The sequence below is a fragment of the Neofelis nebulosa genome, chromosome 11 (assembly GCF_028018385.1).
Source record: "Neofelis nebulosa isolate mNeoNeb1 chromosome 11, mNeoNeb1.pri, whole genome shotgun sequence".
Taxonomy (NCBI): Eukaryota; Metazoa; Chordata; class Mammalia; order Carnivora; family Felidae; genus Neofelis; species Neofelis nebulosa.
In genome coordinates this window covers 25,094,023-25,113,742 of record NC_080792.1, presented here as the reverse complement: position 1 = coordinate 25,113,742, position 19,720 = coordinate 25,094,023, and the positions used below count along the sequence as shown (strand labels likewise).

The following is a 19,720-nucleotide window of genomic DNA, read 5'->3' as shown; positions in this document are numbered from 1 at the left end:
TACACTCAACAGCAGAGAGTCTGATGCTGGGCTCAAGCTCATGAACTGTGAGATCATGACCTGAGTCAAAGTCGGATGCTTAACTGAGTGAGCCACCCAGGTGCCCCTGAAATCCTCAGCCTCTTATCTAGTAGTCATTTAAACATTTCTTTTAAAGAATACTGGACATCTTACCTTATATAAGGGGTGTGTGTGTGTATATATATATACACATATATATATATATACACACACACACATATATACATATATACACACATATATATGTGTGTATACATGTATATGTATATAGGGTATCTACCTCTCACTACCCCCAAAATCACTTACAAAGGAACAGATTTTTTTCCTATTTAACATGGGATAATCTCCTGTCTGCCTACCAATTGTCTAGTGGAAGTAGCCTGCCCAAATGCAAAGCAATGCCAGTTGAATTCTAGAAGTAAACTTCTGAAAGCAAATTATTTTTAAAAGGGGGATAAAGTTTGAAAACTCTCAGTACATTTATGCCAGAAGCATTTTTCTTAAGAGTCCGGCATTTCATCTTTTTAGCAGTTAATGGGGGAGATGAAGAAAGGTGTACTTACTTTACAACACAGTTTGGATTTTGTTCTTTAGGTGTTGGATAGGGAGAAGAAGGTGCATGATTTAGCTCAGAAAGTCTGATTTCCTTGTGCTGATCTCGTTTTGTGAGGCCACCATGTGTGGACAAATTTCCAAATGGGCACACCATGATGGAGGACGAGATACCATGTATGTGGTCCGGATTTATCTTTTGATAGACTGGCAATAGCTCTGCAAAGGAGTCCTTATACAAATACGACTTGGCCGGGGTAGGGCAGGGAGGTAAGGCACATTCAAATGTCTCTAGGTTCCTAATGACTACTTAAAATCATGCTAATGGATTCTAAGTGGAAACATGACCATAATGAAAGTAGAGTTGTAAAGAAAATGATTTAATGCCCGATGCTGCCCATTTCCGAACAAAAGTTAAAATTTCTAGTGAGAAACATTCCAGAATAGTGTTTTAAAAATGTTTTTACCTTAAAAAATGAACCAAATTAAAAAAAAAAAAATAGGGACTCCTGGATAGCTCAGTCAGTTAAGCATCTAACTCTGGATTTTGGCTCAGGTCATGGTTTCATGCTTGTGAGATTGAGACCCCTGGGAGACCCTCCACCCAGTGTGGAGCCTGCTTAAGATTCTTTCTCCCTCTCCCCCTCCCTGGCTTGTGTGTGTGTGTGTGTGTGTGTGTGTGAGAGTGTGTGAGCACTTTCACTCTCTCAAAAAACAAACAAAAAGCCAAAAAATAACAACCAAAAAATGTTTTCACCCAAGCTTACTGTTTTGTGGGCTTACACTATGTTATCTTTCTAAGTGACCACGAGGGACTAGAAAGTTACTGGGGGGAACGGTGGCATCTTGTTTCAAAGACCAAGGTGGTCTTTACTTCATCCAGGAAATCCCATCCACTGCACAAATAACCCACTGTCCAGAACGGACTTGGAAGGGAAGGTCGAGCACCAGAGCTGGCGGGGTAGCCACGGTCATACCTGCTGGGTGCTGAGGGAGGTGCACAGCGAGCAGATGGCCTCTGCGTCCTCAGGGGTTTTCTTCTTTAACTGTAGGAGCTGGGCTGCTTGGATCAGAGGTTCCATGGTCTGGACTGCTCCGCTCTGGTGAAGGTTTCTTCCCCGAAGCCACTCTTCAAGTTGACTTATATTGTACCTTAGATACAAGGCAAAGTGAGCTGTGTTAAGCCAGTCTTCCTAATTCACTGGGGTGAGCACACCTGTTGTGTTCATTGCGTGGCCTAGTTGCCAATAGTGTGATCATTCTCTTCACCTTCATTAGCTCACATAGGCAAAAGCCTGAAAAGCACCTGGCGCTCAGTAACATTTTGCTGAATGAATAAATGAATGAACGGGTGCTTAAAAATCAAGCAAAAATGAGGTCCCTGAAACGTCTGTATAAGTTAATGGGTAAAATGAAACATCATATAGATTGAATTAAAATAAATGGTACTTAACATTCACAAACATATTTATGCTTCTGTGTGAGCCTTTGTGTCTCAACTCATTGATTTTTCCCTCTGACGTATCCACGTTGCCTTTATAATCTTTAGAGTATATAAATGCCTTTCAAGCATTTAACTCATTTGTTTACCAGGTCACCAACTCCGTGTTGTTGAATTCCACCAACAGATGACAGGTGATGGAATTGAGTCACATACTGACCGTCACCAGTTAGATTTGGATTCCACTTTCAGAGACAAAGGCCTTGTGCTCGACTCCAGCCGGTGCGTGCGGGCCCCTCCAACAGTGTGGCGAGGGCGAGGCGCCGTTCTCCTACCTGAGCTGCATGCCTGTGCTCCAAGAGCAGACGTCCTTCCGCAGGAGCAGGTTGTTGAGAGTCACAGCGTTGATCATGTAGAAGAGCTGCTTGAACACCTGCAGGATGATCTCCGGGTCCAGGCCCTGGTCACACATGACTGTGTGAAAGGAATTCATCTGGCGGATGACAGCTTCCAGGCAGTAGGAGTTGTCCCCGTCCACCATGCTGGAGGAGCGCTTGCGGTAGCCTGTTGGCTTCACACCGGATAGACCCTGAATGCTCTCATTTTCCAACATGGCAGAAACTGAAAGAAAAGCAGGATGAGAGAAGCTTGCAGGTTTCCCAGAGACGACCCATTTGCGGACCACTCAGATCATACAGTACTTTGGGCTTCGGCAATGCCACCGTCTACCGGCACACGATATCGATGTGCTCAGAAACTGAAAGCATTTAGCAACTGAATTTCTAATGTGTTGGTCTCTATGTGGAATAAAATTTCCACAGAGAAATCTTGGATCAAATCTGTGGACCAAATTTTCACTTTAGCTTGTTGGTGATGGGACAAAGATAATGGGCATGCAGCTACTCAGTTCTGTACTGGCTTCTGTGAGGGGTCCAAATGAGAATTGGGCAACTTGGGTGTAGTCCTGGTCCACCCACTGACTTGGCCCTAGGCCCTGAGATCGTCCTGATGTTCAAACAACTCTTTGATATGAGCCACTGACCATATAAATCTTAGGTTAGCTGGTCTGTCATACTGCACAACGTTGAACTATGTGCCAGCGCTTTATGCTCAGTCATTTCTATCTTCCAACAACCTGTTTCCTGATCAGGAAATCGAAGCCTAAGGAAGTTAAATTACTTGCCCAAGGTCACAATGCTAGGAGTTGGCAGGGCCAGGATTTGAACCCAGGTACGGCCAACTCCAGAACTGGTGCTATTAACCATCCTGTTATTTTGAGTCGTGAAGTATTCCCAGTTCTCCCTAAGCCTGTTACCTCTAAAAGATATCCCTCTAAAAGGGATAAGGATATGGAATGAAACACATCCTAGAAGACGAACTTCTGGATGGCATGAAGGACTCTGTCCTACTTGGAATTCACCTACAACCTATTTGTGTTTTAAGGACCTGGGGGAAAGCTTTACAGCATAGGTCCAAGGGACAATTTCCTCCCTGGCCTTTATGGAACACAGAGAGTGATGCGTGCACATGTCATTTTTCTCGTAACTTATAAAAGTATGGCTCTTATTTTTTCAATCTGATTTCATGTGAAGTGTCCAGCACACTGTTTTGGACAGAGTGTTCAACATTTATTGCACCAATGCTTACTACCGTGTTCTCTCGCATGTGCTTGCTTTTTGTCCCACAAATAAAGTATACATGTGGGCACGAGGCATATATTTTTTCACCATATACGCATTTATACCTTTTGAATTTATATTTATCACCTATGGAAGATTTCATAGCTCCGAGCACACAGCAAACACACACCACCTCGCTGCCTTCGTCAGGAAGGTCCTCGTTTCCTGGAGGCCATGCCTAAGATATCTGCTTCCCTCAAAGCAGGCACGTTCCCCATCATTTCGGACCCCACGATGAGTGGAGATCGCCTGCTGCCACCTTACCTATCATAGGCTGCAACACACCCTCGGCAATTTTAATGAGTTGCTGGTAGATTTGAATGGAAAGGTCACTCAGCACCTGGCGGTATTCAGTGAGGTCAAAGTTCTTAAGACAGTGCTCATTCTGCTTGGCAGTATTCTGAGTCATGAAGCCCTGCAGAGAGACAGAGGGGGTACTTTACAGAGGGGCTCAGTGGTCTGCTGGGCTCAGCAGGACTTCTGGGCCTCAGGTGACTTTCATAATACCTTATTTGTGGGGCCTTATCAGGCTCTACTAATAGGAGATTCCACAAGAACCTGTCAAGCTTCTTGAGGCCTCAGTCATGACCCTTGAATTTGAAGGCAGAGCAAAAACTCAGCATGATAGATAAGTCGGAGTTGCTTAATTTAAAAAGCCTAAATCATTTCGTCCACCCACTGGGATGGTAATTTCCCTACGGCAGCAAACCCAGGTTGGTAGCAGGTTTTTTTTTTTATTTTTTATTTTTTTCAATATATGAAATTTATTGTCAACTTGGTTTCCATACAACCCCCAGTGCTCATCCCAACAGGTGCCCTCCTCAATACCCATCACCCACTTTCCCCTCCTTCCCACCCCCCATCAACCCTCAGTTTGTTCTCAGTTTTTAAGAGTCTCTTATGCTTTGGCTCTCTCCCACTCTAACCTTTTTTTTTTTCCTTCCCCTCCTCCAAGGGTTTAAGTTTCCCAGGATCCACATAAGAGTGAACACATATGGTATCTGTCTTTCTCTGTATGGCTTATTTCACTTAGCATCACACTCTCCAGTTCCATCCATGTTGCTACAAAGGGCCATATTTCATTCTTTCTCATTGCCACATAGTACTCCATTGTGTATATAAGGTTGGTAGCAGGTTTAGGCAAAGAGGGACACTTGCTGTTGGATTCTCTGTCCAATTTCCTTCCTAATATGCCAGGTTACTTTAAATTTTTTTTTTTTTCAACGTTTATTTATTTTTGGGACAGAGAGAGACAGAGCATGAACGGGGGAGGGGCAGAGAGAGGGAGACACAGAATCGGAAACAGGCTCCAGGCTCTGAGCCATCAGCCCAGAGCCTGACGCGGGGCTCGAACTCACGGATCGCGAGATCGTGACCTGGCTGAAGTCGGACGCCCAACCGACTGCGCCACCCAGGCGCCCCAATGCCAGGTTACTTTAAAATGTGGAATATGTGCCCACTAAATGAGTGTGACCCTGGGTCAGATGGTTTTGATAATGAGAAGTTTTACATGGATTCTATTGTTGGGTGTCAGAATTAATAAACCAAAATGATTTCACAGCTATAGCGCCAGTCCTCTTGGCTTTCTATGCTAACAAGATGAAATAATATTAAATTGAAAGATTTGCTAATACTGAAAGGATTCATGTGACCAATGTCCCTTTGTATGCAGGCCAAGGTAAACCAACTGTAGCCCAAATAGATTATTTTCAAAAGAGTGACCACCCTCAGCAAAGCCTCTCATAGTAGGTCACATTACAAAGCAATTGTCTTTAATGTTTCTTTTTGAGAGAGCCTGAGCAGGGGAGGGGGAGAGAGAGACACAGAATCCAAAGAACGCTCCAGGCTCTGAGCTGTCAGCACAGAGCCAGACGTGGGGCTTGAACTCAAACCATGAGATCATGACCTGAGCCAAAATCAGATGCTTAACGGACTGAGCCACCCAGGTGCCCCACAAAGCAATTATTAATAAAAAATAAAAAGCAGGTGAAATAGCTAAGATATATATTTTTCTCTTTATTTAGGCTACACAGACCTGGTTATATTGTGCTTCAAGTCTTATGCTTCTCATTGTGTTATTCTCAATATAAGCAAAGGAGGAAGGGGAGAAAGGAAAGTCAAGGCAACCTCCAGGGGTCTGGGAGTGGTGTCCGGGATGAGTTGGGATTCTTACTGGAGAAACCAAAGTGAAGACATGATATTACAAAGTCACTGGGCTGAATGCAGAGTAGGGTACAGTTCTTTCGGGGACCAGTGTTGGGAACAGTGAGCTCTAGATGAAGCTGGGCCCTCAAGGTTCAGAGTAGAATATGAAAATAATGCAGTCAGTTGGGCTGCAGGCCAAGGAATCAAGTTTGGCTAGGAGAATAAAACTGGGCCTTAACACCAACGTGTACATTGATTATGTTGTGCCTCTGTTCTGTGTCTGCCTTAAAATGAACAAACTAATTGGTTGGCTTGGGAGATAGTCTCGTACATCAGACAACTACGTGGGCTTTCTTCCAGTGTTTAGTGAACTAGGGCTCTTTCGGGGCTTCTCCAGAAATTTAAGGTCACAAGCATTTCCCCGGAGAGTCCCAGCAGCATTCAGATGGGTCATATAAACTCATTTCTCCCCCAACTCTACTTATTTGATTCAGGTGCTCTCTGGAGGCCGCCTAGAGACAGGTATCCTGTTGCCAGCTTAATACTGCTTCCAGCCCGAAGTCCCAGATGGTTCTCCCAAGACTTTATATGCTCTCCTCCAGGTAGAACCACATATGGACACAGCAGGTCTACCTTCCACAACACCCTTAACCCCCATTCTGAGCTCAGATCTGAGGTGCTCTGAAGCAGAACACATATTGCTGTATGCAAGGAAATGAGGATTTGACAGGAGGATCTGAGGCACTTTCATGGTTTCTAAGTGCTCCTCAGGGGATTGGGTTCAGCACTCACCTCATCCCCGCTATACTGCTTCAAACAATGAAGGAGGCGGCAGGTATTGGATAACCAGAATGATGTCATCTCGAAGTCATCATTGTGCTTCTGTGAAAAGAGACATTCCTAGTCATGCGTAGTGGCTCCCATCCAGTTAAAGGCTCACCTGGTGTCTCTCTTTCCAGGTTTCCACAACCATTCAGCACGCCCCAAGTAGGTGTCACAGGCAGGCAACTGCCAGTCATGAAGATGAGATCCACAGTCAAGAGGCTGTGCTTCCCATTCCTTCGTTACTGGAGATGTCCCACAGACCTCTCTCCTGGTTCCCTGGTCCGTGGGACACACCTGTGCACGCTCACAAAGCTAGGCTGGCTCTATGGCTGAAGAGCACAAAGCCAGGTGGCAGATGAGGCATGAGGCTAGCTGCCCTCAGCTGTACATGAACCACTGGGCATCTGGCCCTGGCAGGTCCTCAACTATCAGTGATCTCACCTAAGGGATGCAAGGAACATGCCAGGGAAATACTCTGGTACCCTATTATCTAGAGGGCAGATGTCCCATGGCTTCAACTCTCTGGAAAAGGGCTATGAACCATAACTTTGATGAAAGAGGCCTTTTGACAACCCAAAGAGCTATGACACAGTTTCTGTCCCGAGGCCGATGACTGCACAGAGCTCATTTTGTCAGGTAAAGTTGTCACTGTTTAAGCGTCTGAAGGTAGGAGCTATGATGACAATAAAATGAGAGAGTTCAACAGAAAGTGATGGGGGGTGGGGGCTTGGCATGCTAGGGGCTGAGCCTGGTCATTAGGAAAGGTTTCCCTGAGGAAGTGACCTGTGAAGTCAGCCCATGGCTTACCCAGACTGCACAAGCCCCCACATGGTGCTTGCGTTAGAGGCCGAGGCAGGAGACCCCAATCTTGAGAGTCCCCAGCGTGTCTGTTTAGAGGCAGGAGTGGATAAGATGGTCTGTGGGGCCCAAGGCTGGGCAGGTGGTGCAGAGACAGAAACCAAGCGGGCAGGAAGCTAGGAGTTAAAGGCTGGTGTCGGCGCGCTCCCAGAAGGGAAAAGGGGGCAGGCGACAGCAGCTTGGCAGATCTCAGAATGGGCCCGGACTCCATGCTTTCGAGGATGGCTTGCATCCTGAAGTGGGAGAGTGTAGGAGAATGGAGGATGGTCTGTGAGAGCGAGAGCAGTGCCACCTGGGGCTTGGGCCTGTGGGGAGGAACAAATCCCTCCTAGCGAGGACTGATCTCCCTTAAAAATCTCACTGCTCACCGTAGCCTCCATGGGTTCAGCCTGCAGGCCAGCCTCTCTCTGCAGTGGCGACCACTACATTGGTGAGGAGTCCTGTGCCTTCAGGTGGAGTTGCTGAACCGCCCTGGAGGCCGCCCTGTCCCAGCCCAGGCCTCCTCACTTTGCAAGCTGATGAATGTCTGCACCCTTCACTGTGCCATCACCCTGGGCAGCAGGCACCCAGCTCCTTGGAAAGGTCTGGGAGAAGGCCTGTATTCAGGTTGTGCTCCTGAATGTCACTCCAGGGCAGGGTTAGCCCACCCTCACTAAGGCAGAACATCCCCTCCTTGCATCTCTGGTCTTTTGGAAGCACCAGGGTGCCCTGGATTTCTGGGCATCCTGCCATTTCTGAGCCTGGGCATCCTTTTCTAGAAACTGCCTGGGCATCCTGGTTCCACCGGCAAGCTGTTTCTGGGCTTACATCGTTTACCTTCAGAGCTGGAGCCTGGAGAAAACCTGTTGCTGCAGAGCCCAGACAGACGGAAGCTATGGGGAGGTGCGGGTTTCCCTCAATCCACTGCAAACCACCACCTCCGCCACGGGGCGCTCACCTTCAGGACTTTCTTAATGCCGTTGATGGTGGAGGTCAGCAAGGAGTGCACCTTGAGGTCGTCGTTGACGTAATCTGCATGCCTGATGCACATGTAGAGAATGTAGGCAGGAAGACAGGGCACAGTGCCCGCCAGCGCCTGTGGTTTCAGGTCTGATGGTAACAAACAGCCAAGAATCAGATTTCAGCAGATGCTTGGGTTCGGAGAATCCCGGTCTGACATACAAATCTCTTCAATATTTTCCTGACGCTCATCTAAGAATAACCTCTGGTGGGGGCATGGGAGGAGTAGGCGAGAAGTTGCCCTGGATACACAAACACCTTCTGACCCTACCAGTTTCAGAAACTAGTTACAAACTTCTGCCTAATTGGACTATATCATTAAAACAGGCTTCTAATGCCTCGCCCTTAAAAGGTGAAGGGAAAAACCCACAGGTAGCTTGCTGCCTGAGTTTCCATAGAGGCCATGGCCCTTGGTCACAAGAAGGGGCCCGGGGCCAGTGGCCGACAGGAGCCTGCTCCCCAACCAGCAAGAGCTCAGGGTGGGGCCACTGAGCCCACGGCCACACTGCCTGTCACAGGCACAACGGCCCTTTCGTGAGAGGGAGTCCCGGGAGAACTTGGCCAACTGCATGTTCCCAAAGACAGAGCCCATGTGCCAGGGGCTGGGAAGGCCACAGGGACCTTTAGTCCACAGAGCTGTCAGTGTGGAAACTATTTAGCCGGCAGTGGCTGCCCATTCTCAGAGCCAGTAATAGCTTGAGTAGGCTGCTGACTGGCCACAGCCACGCCTGCACCTCCTGGAGGGCCACCATATGACAGGTGTCTCACCAGCCTCTCCCCTAATGGCCTGACCCACATGCAGCGTACAAACAACTTGTCCTGTCTTGGAATGTCCTATTGTGACTTGAGTCCCGTTTCCCAGACTTTCTTGGTCTGCCTAGCCGAATGTTAGCATCTTGGGGGCAGGGACGATGGCTCTACATTTCTCCGTCCTCCACAGCAACAACTAGCCAATGCTGGGTACACCCCAGAGGAGGCCAAATCAAGGCTTGGCACTTGTCTGGATGACGAGAGGGACGGAATGGCGGAGGGAAGGTGACCGGGTGCTGTGTGTAGGCAGCTTGGCGGGAAATGGCCTTGTCTGGGGCCGCCTGAGCCCGGGCGGTGGGGAGGAGCCACCTGCCGGCTGGCACACGCAGCCTGTTATTCTGGTTTTACTCTAACATCATGAACGTTGAGTTCCATTCACCACAGATCAGAGGCTCATCCCTAGCAGCACTAGAACAAGATGCAGCCTGTTTAAGGAAATTTGAGAGGACTCCTGTCAAATGTAGGACAACGGTAGGGGAAGTTAACTTTTAAAAAAGGTTACTCAACTACTAAAAATATTGAAACGAACTGTGTGCTAGGCTGGAGTCACCCCATTCTTCTGCGGTCCTGGCCTGGCACCGACAGGGTGGGACCTCCGTAAACTTACGTTTCTCTGACATAACATATGTCTTATTTTAACTTCAAACAACCCTGCAGAAGCTGCTGCTTCTTCAAATCCCTCATGTGTGAGAAAGATTTGTGGCTATAGCACCGACTTTCACCCGTTATGGTTCACAACAGGGGGCAGGTGGGGGTCAGTTGCCTCATCCCCATTTTACAGAAAACCCAAGGCTCCAGAGAAAGGAGCTTGTGGCTCAGGGTCCAGAGGACCAGGCGACCAGAGAGTCCTCCTTTTTTTCATCCAGGACTCTCTTCTCCATGCCTCTTCCCGCCATGCTGCAGGCAGGTGCTGTATTGAAGCCGGATGGAGCAGGACTAGAAGGGAGGGAGCCGATGTGACTGGCAAACCAGGCCCGGAACCGACTGCGGGCGAGGTGAGCAGGATGGAGGGCTGAGGCTGGGAGGGAGGTGGGGGGCGGGGTGAGATGTCACAGAGGGTCCTGACCTGTCACCAGGTTCCGAATGAGAAGGGCCTCGTCTTCCTTATGGTACTCCAGCATGCCCTGGAAGTCCTTCTCCTTCCGCTGGACAGTGACCTGCCTGTTGAGTTCATGGCGTCTCCTCTCACTCTGGGCCAGCGCCTGGGCAGCTGAGCAGGAAGGAGACAGGAAGCGTGAAGGGACACTTCCAGGCTGCAGGCTCAAGAGGCAGGGATGCCTTAGGTCAGTGGCGTTTTGACTGTTTGAGCCTGGGTCTGGGGACCCAGCGTTCTGAGCTCCCCCACCTCTCTCATGGTCTGTCCCTCAGCCCAGGCCACACTCCAAGTGTGACCCAAGTTGCTCAGCACCAGGCACCAGGGTCCGTGCAGGACAAGGGTGGGGAAACATCCCACTAGGTAGGCAGACCAGAGAAAACTGGGGAAGCGTGGAAGGCACAGGCTGCACAGCACAGCTGCCAGGGAGCGGGTTCCCCACTTAGCTGTGAGAAACAGGGCCTGCCATCTGTCTGGGAGGATGTCATGGGCCCTGGCCAGGCCCGCCCTATCCAGTTCCCTGAGTGTGGCCACGGGGCAGCTGTCAGGACAGCTGCAGTGCAGCCCCACGCGTGCAAGGCCTGGGCACCGCCTGTGACAGGGAACAGGGTGGTGGCAGTGGCACAAGAAGGTAAGAGACCATCTGTAGCCCCCAGACGCAGATCGAGGAGCAGGACTGCTACATTCAGTCTTTGCAACAATGGAAGGTTGCAAAGGATACAAGAGACATTTCGCTGGCATGGCTGGGGGTACAAAGGCTTGTCAAACCTCCCTCAGGACTTCTGTTGGCCTGACACTATGCGACAGGGTGGTGGGCACCTGCAGGGTCTCCCCAGGTGTGTCTGAGGGCCTCCTACGTACGGGGCACTGTTCTAAGTGTGGGGGCAGACATGATGGGGCATCCCACCATGGATCTACCAGTCTAGCTAAGGAGATGCATCTGGACGTTTATGTGGCAACACACATTACAGCACAACCCGGCCAGGTGCCCAGACCCGAGGGCAGACTGTGGTGATGCAGCTGAACAGACCAACTACTGGAGCTCAAGGGAGGAGAAGGGCTGAGGGGGAGCGGGGGGAGACCTGAACAATCAGGTGGGAAGGAGCTGACCCACTGGGCCCGAGGGCATAAAAGGCTCCCAGAGACACAGGAGACAAGCAGGCAGAGTGAGCACCGAGAGGCAGGGGTGTGCTGGAGGGGAGGCTCTGTGTGGGGGTGGGGTGAGCTGGAGCGACTGGAGAGAGGGCACAGTTCATTCCATGGGGAAAGAGGAGGTGGCCGGATACACAGGAGCAGGGGCACAAGTGGGGAACTGGAGGCTGCCACCATCACTGGGGGACTAGGGGAAGAGGGGCGGACACAGAAGCATTCGGGGAGAGTTGATGATAGGTCTTCAAGACTGAACAAAAGGAAGAAACCTGAAGCCTACATGACCAGGAGAAAGAGAAGTCAAGGAGAACCGAGAAATCCAAAGATGGAGAGGGGCCGATTGGATCAGATAAGTCCTGGCTTCCTACAGCCTCCTACGGAGCAGCAGGTGGACACGAACAGGTGATTAAACAACTGACATCTGTGCCCAGAGGCACGTGGTATTAGGACAGTGAGAGACAGCACTCGAGCCCTGGGGACGTGGCTCTTGAGATGAGGGTGAAGGGATGAGGGGAGGGATTCAGGCGGTGATGGGGGGCGGGGAAACCCAAACAGTGAGGGCACCAAGAGAGGATTCCATGCTAGGTGGCATGTGACAAGAAGGCATGGAGAGTGATCGATTTATAGTAAGGAGTCAGAGCAAGAGAACATTCTGGATGTTTCTGGAAGAGCAATTTAAACCTGCCTGACCTCTCTGGGCCAGATTCCAGTTTGGAAATTTAATCATAGGACTGACCCCTCTCCTTCCTGACTACCCATCCACGGAGTGGGGTGTGGGTCTGTGTGTCATGTAGCATTCCCCACCACCCCCACCAAAAAGTCATGCTTCCAGCTTTAAGTCCTTTGAGGGCAAGGACACGGCCTTGGTGCAGAGTTCAGAATAAGCACCCCAACACCTGCTGATTTATGGATCTTAGTCCAGATTCTGGCCAACAGAGAACGTTGGAGCTCGTGGGCAGTTCTTACTCTATCACATGACTGCTCTGGGCAGAGGCACCAAGAAACTGGTAAAGCAGAATGAGTCTGCAGAGGGAAGCAGCAGTTAGTTCCCTTCCTGTGCTCGTGACTGAGCACACACGTGCTTTATCACACGTACTCACGCCCGTGCCCACCTACCTTCTAGGTCCTGGACTTTCTTCATGTAAATCTTCAGCTGCTTCTTGAGCTTCCTCTCATTCTTTTCCAGCTTTTCTACCAGTTCTTTAAGGTCCTAAAATCCAAAGGAAGCAGTGTGAGGTGGCCACCCACCCTGGCCAGGTCAGAAGCCCTTGCTGACTGATCGTTTCTAGATTCTCTGTGCCTGCAATAGGGTCAAGGACACAAGCCTTGCCCTTCTGGCAAAAGGCCATCTCTGGCCCCATCTCTTCCCAGAGCAGGATCCGCTGGGCGTCTTCACTCACCAGGTTCTCATTGGTGAGCCGGGATATCTCCTGCTGGACGCCAAATTCCACCTGGGCCTCTGGGGAGAGCAGCAGCGTCTGGCAGAAGGTCTGCTGCTGCTTGTCCAGTTCCTCCTTCAGGGCTTCCACCTGGGCCCGGAGCCCCTCCACCTCCTCCTCATGCTCGCGGCTCTGGGCCTGCAGCTGGGCCTCCAGCAACCTGCACCAGGGAGAGGAGGGCGGGTGACCACGGGGCTCGGGTCAGCGCCCCACGTGAGGGGCCACAGACGGACACGCAACAGAGGAGCAGCCAAGCACACGGCAGCAGCAAGTGCACGAACCAACAGGGGAAGGACGCGGACGCTGAGGGGAACAGACTGGCAAGCAGGCCAGCCTGTCCTGAGGATGGGAACTCGGGGCCACACACGCACCCCTGGTCTTCGGTCTTTTTCAGGACACCCCCTCCCCTATTCCTCACTCTGTGCAGTCTACTGTTTGGGACTGAGAGATTGTCTCCATGTCAAAATGTCACCAGCAGAAATAAATTTCTTACAGCATCATTTACACAAACGTTATCTACATCTGCCCAAAGCGCATGAGAATCTCATTAAGACAAAACCCTAGTAGACTGCACTAACTCTATCACCTATGTATTTCCCTGTTTAGATGATCGGTGAAGTTTTAGAAAGGCAAGACATCAGCCCCCTTCCTTGTTATCTTCACCGCCACCCCACTCCCCCTGTGGCTGTAAATATACGATTTTATCTCTAGTCAAAACAGAAATTAAGACTATTTGCAAATCATTTGGGGGAAGGTGTAAGATCAGCTGGTGTCATGATCAGAAGCAGAAAGACCTAGAGAAGATCCGGGGAAAGTTGGAGACACATCTCAGAAGACTCTGAGTCTAAAAGTTACCTGGGCAATCCTGGGAGGCACCTGTTCCATCATAAGAGAAGGCAAGGGACTAGAGAGGCTTCCTAGGCAGGCTTCTTCTCAGGGCGCACTACTATGAACTAGGTGCTACCTTCTCGGATTCAAGACCCAGGGCAGTAAACAATCACATGAGAGACAGGAAGGAGGTTCTGGGCAAATGGTACATCAAAAGCAGTCTGGCATGGTCCATATGTTGAAAATTCACGCCGGTCTTTCCCGGGGATGCAAAGATTGTGACCAGAGCTTAGCAGAGTCAGGAACCCGGAAGTGCTCCAGAAACACCAGTAAGAGTCTCCCAGCTGCCCTGGAGGCAGGGAGGCAAAGAGCCATGTTTTTTACAGTTCTGCTATTTTGGCTGCAAGACAGGAGGGAGCAAGTCTCCCAAAGAGCGAGAGAGCGAGAAAGTCGGCTGTCAACTCCCCCACGGACACGCCCAGGTCTTCTGTAGCTCTGTCCGCCCCACAGTGGCACTGCTGCAATGCCTGGCTCACAGGGGCTTCTCGATGCTCATACAAACGAAGAAATGATGGAGAAATGACTGATTCACCCATTCACCACAGGCTGCCTCACCAACTGAAAGAGCTACTGACATGTGGATTGTGGAGCACAGTTCTATAATCACATCAGCATTTTAGAGGACACACAATATTTAGAGAATATCCAATCTTGGCTACAATACACTAAAAGCATCACCAGGAAGTCATAAACCTACTGAGACAGAATAGAAATACCTAGGTTCTAGGGACTCTACCCCAAGGATCAGCTCCTGATTTGTGCTGTGAGGTTGTACTCCTGTCTTTCCTCTCCTCCACACAGGCTGCAGTTGGGTGGCTTAGCCCAGGGTTCTGTGCAAGGTCTGAGAATCCCTGCCTAAGCATCAGACTAGACACCTCATCTGAGGCCACAGCCAGTGACACAGCTGGTTCTAGAAGCCAGGAATCCTGATGCATAGGTCTGCACTTTCAGTTTTGTGAACGCATTCATGTGCTTGTTTAAAAAAAAAAACAAAACACCCAATCTACTGATAGAGAGCCATAAGGAATCACCTGGTTTTACACAGAGGATCCTGCTCTAATAAACTAAACTTCTGGGTGGGACAGAACTTATTGAATAATGGCCATTAGAACAGAAGCATCAGCTTTCATTCTGTGCTTCCTACATGCCAGGCACATGCAAAATGCTTCACCTGTGTTAACCCTATTCCTTATAACAACTCCATGAGGCAGGTGCTGTTCTGATCCACATTAGACCACCAAGGGAAGAGACAGAGGTCACCTCACTCCCAGGCAGTGGGGCCACTGGAGACACACTGCCTTGAGAACCGGTTGACCTGGACTTTCTATTCCCAGGAACAGACGCTCTTGTTGTAATGGGACCGCCACGAGGTCATCAGCAGGCAAAGCTTTGGAGACAGTGTGTGAGGCCATCAGGTTCCATCCCCACTCTACTGTCACCAGGGTGAGTGAGCTGGGCCAGCACCCACTCCACCTCAGTTTCCTTTTCTGGGACACAGGCCTGCAGACCATCGCCCCATCTGTTGCTGGGAGGCTCAAATGCACAAAGGTATGCCATAGTCCTAACGAGCCACACTCTGGCAGCCAATGGAGGGCCAGGACCACCACGTTTTGCTGTTTCCGCGCATGTCTTACCTCCCTTGCCGAACTGGTCACCGACAGCTGAAGGCCAATGGCTTATGGATTCAGATTCGGGTGTCAAGTGGAACCAGATTCAAGTTCTGGATCTTCCACTGAAGCATCGGTGTCCTTGCCCCAAGGAAGGTTCTATCGAGCCATCAGGTGCTACTGCCTGGACCCCGCCAAACAGCCTCTCCAATCTCACCCACACAGCCTGAACACAGAGCACCAGCCGGGTAACCCGAGGGGCCCCTGTGAGTCGTGCCCTTGCCTCCACTCCAGCTGAGAAACAGTTAAGCATAGACATGAGCAGGCGGAACAGACAAAGCAGGCAGAGGCACAAAGGTGTATATTTGACCTGGCAACTTGCTTTAGGCCTTGGTAGGCCAAGCCGAGCTCTCCATCTTCATTCAAATATCCCCAATCCTCAGTCTTGCTAGAAATAAAGGACAAAAAAGAGGGCATCCAGTATAGAGGGAAGAGACAGGGAGGCAGACAGACCAGGAAAGCGAGGCCATTTCAGCCAAGGTTTGGAAACCAAGGCAAAGCTCAAGAACCCCCAAGTTTCTCTTTCTTTCTTATAACCAGCACCTGAGCACCTAAGAACATCACCTCTCCCCCAGGCTGGGTCTCAGAAGGGGGTTCGTGCATGCTCATGGGGGCTCATGGATCACTAGAGGCCGGGGAGCATGTTGCAGAGGAGAGCAAAGGGTTGCACCTGTCCCAGTAAATTCTGTAACCCGCAGCGGTGCAGGCTGGGCAGAGGCATTTCCTTGCTGTCACACTCCACCCTTGCCCCCACCCCTCCTCTGACCAGAAGGATTCAGAAAAGAAAAGGGAGAATCAGGAGAGATGTAAACAGGGCAGGGAGAGGAGGCCCCATGCACAGTGGAGGCTGCAGAGGGGCTCCTGGGATGCTGCATCTGGCTGTACCCGGATGTCTGGCTCAGTGATGATGAGGAAGATGGCTACCTACTGTCTGCTTTTCAGTGCTGCTCTCTTCTGTCACTAAGGACACAAAAAGCATTAGCTAATCTCACCTCCAGCCCTCAGTGCACTCGGACGAAAGAAACCACTAATAAAAACGGTGCCAAGCAGGATGCCAACTGAACGTTCTCTGTTCTGCCCGGGGACTGGGGTGCGTTACTCCTGTTGACCCAACCTGGAATGCAGAAGGCCAGTTGCCCTCCCCAGTTGCCCAGTGTCTGCCTGATGCCGGAAGGGCAGCTCCAGGAGATCAGGCACATGTCCCGTGCTCTCCCATCCACGCACCTCCCCACCTTCACAGCCCTGGGTACACAGGAGACACGAAAAGTCCAGTGGGATAGGGCAGCAGGTGAGCCTCGTCTATACCCGCTGGGAATCTGCCCCTCCCTCTCTGCTCCTAGGGATTCTCCTCCTGCTGGCTGGATCCCAGCAGGAATCGCAAAGGAGCTACAGATGGTGTGCGTGGACCAGCAACCCCTCCCTAACTCACATGGGAGAAACAGTTGTCCCCAGGAGCCACAGTACTGCTCCTGCTGGGTTTTGCGGGAGGTCCAGGAGGTGCAGCTGCCCACTTTACCTCCCAGGAGCTCAGCCTCGTGGAGAGGAGCTCTGGGCCTTGCACCACTCACATAAGCTGCTTCTTGGGTAAAGCTGGTCACGTGGCTACCAGGTCCTACGCTGAAAAGCTTGAAGGAGAGGGCAGGAGGCAGAGACCACAGTGAGCTTTCTTCTGGTGCTACTCTGGCTTCTGTGCCCCAAGCCTACCCTTTACTGTCACAACTTGTGCTCCATCTGGCTGGGCAGTGTGGGGGTTACTGCCAACAAGCATATACTGGGGACCTCTCCCACTTGGGACTCTGGCTCCTCAAATGTCCAGACCAGTCACCCAGGCCTGGCCTCCCCAGAGACTGCCTTTTATTGTAGACTTTTTGCTGTCCCCTCCCGTGCTTAGCACTTACCCTGCCTGGGTGTTCCATTTATCCTAGCAAACCCAAAAACTGAGCTGGGCCACGTCAAGGGGGAGCTGACAGCTTAGCCCCTTTGCCCTTCTCAGCTATTAACACATTTAACTAGGGCCTTTTAGTAGCTAGGGCTTTAACCCAACAGGCAGCAGCGGGGAGGCATCGCTGCTGAATAGGAATGCAGGGTATTTTGCTCCAACCATCCTGTTCGCCATGTGTGGAGAGACCCCAAGATGGAGAGGACTTGCCTGACGCTGACACCTGGGCTAGAACCCAGGCGGGCTCTGGCACCTGGCCTCTGGCTCTTTCCCTGCCACACCGGCTGGCCCTCATGCCCCGAGGAGGGCTGCTGGCTCTCTCCTGGAGGGTCACCGCGTTCCTATAGTTTCCTCTATGGCAGACTGAGTGCCACCGCTCACCCTCTGCCAGTGCCTGTGTGTTGACGAGTTACACAGTGAGGAAGTGAGCATTGAATTCCTGCTCAGGGGGAGACACTCTCAGAATTCTTAATTCTGAAACACGCCAGGCAGTATGCACAAAGATAAAAGGGGAGACTGTGAGGGCCCGTCATCCCACCGTGCTCAGGAAGTCAGGCAAACCAGTAAATTAAAAAGCAGTCAACCAGCTCCAGGTCCAGCCTTTGTTGCTAGATGAAAGAGAACCAATTCCTCCGGAGAGATTCTCCCTCCCCTCTGCGCGCTATTAGGACCGAAGGCCTGGGAGGGCGCGCCACCTGGTGGCATGAGAAGGAAAACCCCAAACGACAGCTTACAGGAATTTTTTTTTTTAAATGTAAAGTACCTACGTCAATTAAATCAACAAATGTTCACGGAAAATCTCCTGGGTACACACCACTGTGCTGAGCTCCGTTCCCAAAGAGGCTGCAGATGCACTTGAATAAGCCGCAGGTACAGTCTCCAACTGCAGGAGACTGGAGAACTGGCACCCCAAAGGGCATGTTGTGGTCCTTGCCTACATGTCCCGGGCCTATTACGATGATAGCGCTCAGCTCACAGATCTGAGGTTTCTTCTATATCTTTTATTACATAACCTATTAACTGTAAATATCAGGCAGCAGAAAAGGCCTAGGATAATATTTGCTTTCCCTCTGTGGAGAACATCAGGACTATGACCCAACAGCAATCCCTCAGTCCTGGCCCAAGGACCTGCCTCCCTGTCGAAACAGGCAAGGTTCCTATGAGCATGATGATGGTCAGTTTTCGGTTTCGGAAAAAAGCATGTGGTGCTCCACAGATATGCTTATTTCTGTAGCTCACACCTAGACTTTCTACCCAACTGCCCAGGAGATTCCCTGCAATCTCTGAGAAAGGGAGGCAGCAACCCCAATGCCATGAATAAGACGGTCTGTGGACAAATATACCACTGAATTACCGCAGACAGGAATTACACTGATGGCTTGGGACCCACCGAATCCTGGGAAACCTTAGGAGGGCACGATCACCTCACAGAAGGAAGCGGAGAGTTTCTAGCCGGGAACAGTTAAAGTGAGCACTTGAGAGGAGGGAGTTGGGGAGCATGAGGCTCTTCCTGCTCCTTTGCTCCTCTGAGCCAGACATCCCACAGCAGCTGGGGCTTAGGGCCAAAGGAGCCACAAAACTCCAAGCCCATCCTAAGGAGTCCGCACACACCCCTGTCTGGTTAAACAGGATCTTCAGTGTCCCAAGCAGGCCCATTAGGGGGTGAGTAATAACCCCAGGTTTATCTGTCCAAGCCCAGGTGGCATCAGGCAAAGCTACCTGTTGTTTCTTGGAACCTGCTGGGAGGTGGGGCTGCAGTTTCCTGGGACACAAGCAAAGGTCCAACAATGCACTCTAAGTCTCTCTTTGGAGTTCTACAGACTTGAGCGGAAATGGCTGGTGGCCAAAGGAGCACCACTGCTGGACCCAGACCTGAGCTCTCACCACACACGCCTGCTCTTCCTTAGCTCCGCGACCTTGAGCACATGCCTGGTTGACTTGACTCCGGCCATACAGAAAATGGTAAGTAAGTGGAAGAGCTAGCCACATTCCTGTGTCTCCCCCCAGAGCCAACCCTCCTAACTGGCCTCCCCCCCCAAACTTGAAAACAAAGGAAAAGACAATTGTAACGATCAAACAGAACTCCATCAACTCTGGAAGTTAGCGAGGGAGAGAAGTTCCAAATTGAAGGACCATGGATTCTGAGAGAAGCGATGACTGGGCATGGGAGAGTGTCTAGAATCCCTCCAGAAACCTAAGCAAAATTCAGTGCAGC

The 19,720-nt window shown here is 50.7% G+C and overlaps 1 protein-coding gene across 3 annotated transcripts in view; it reads right to left on the bottom strand.

Moving 5' to 3' along the window:
* MYO5B (myosin VB) overlaps positions 1-19,720 on the bottom strand; it is a 340,033-nt gene that overhangs the window by 5,725 nt on the left and 314,588 nt on the right. For 2 of the 3 annotated variants that reach the window (XM_058692140.1, XM_058692141.1), the window contains exons 30-38: positions 15,877-15,954; positions 12,973-13,171; positions 12,689-12,782; positions 10,397-10,540; positions 8,459-8,610; positions 6,631-6,720; positions 3,958-4,108; positions 2,350-2,635; positions 1,551-1,725 (exon numbers count right to left, since the gene is read on the bottom strand). In XM_058692140.1, the coding sequence (XP_058548123.1) occupies positions 1,551-1,725; positions 2,350-2,635; positions 3,958-4,108; positions 6,631-6,720; positions 8,459-8,610; positions 10,397-10,540; positions 12,689-12,782; positions 12,973-13,171; positions 15,877-15,954 (1,369 nt within the window). The remainder of the gene's footprint in view (positions 1-1,550; positions 1,726-2,349; positions 2,636-3,957; positions 4,109-6,630; positions 6,721-8,458; positions 8,611-10,396; positions 10,541-12,688; positions 12,783-12,972; positions 13,172-15,876; positions 15,955-19,720) is intronic. The other variant, XM_058692142.1, reaches the window with a different exon arrangement.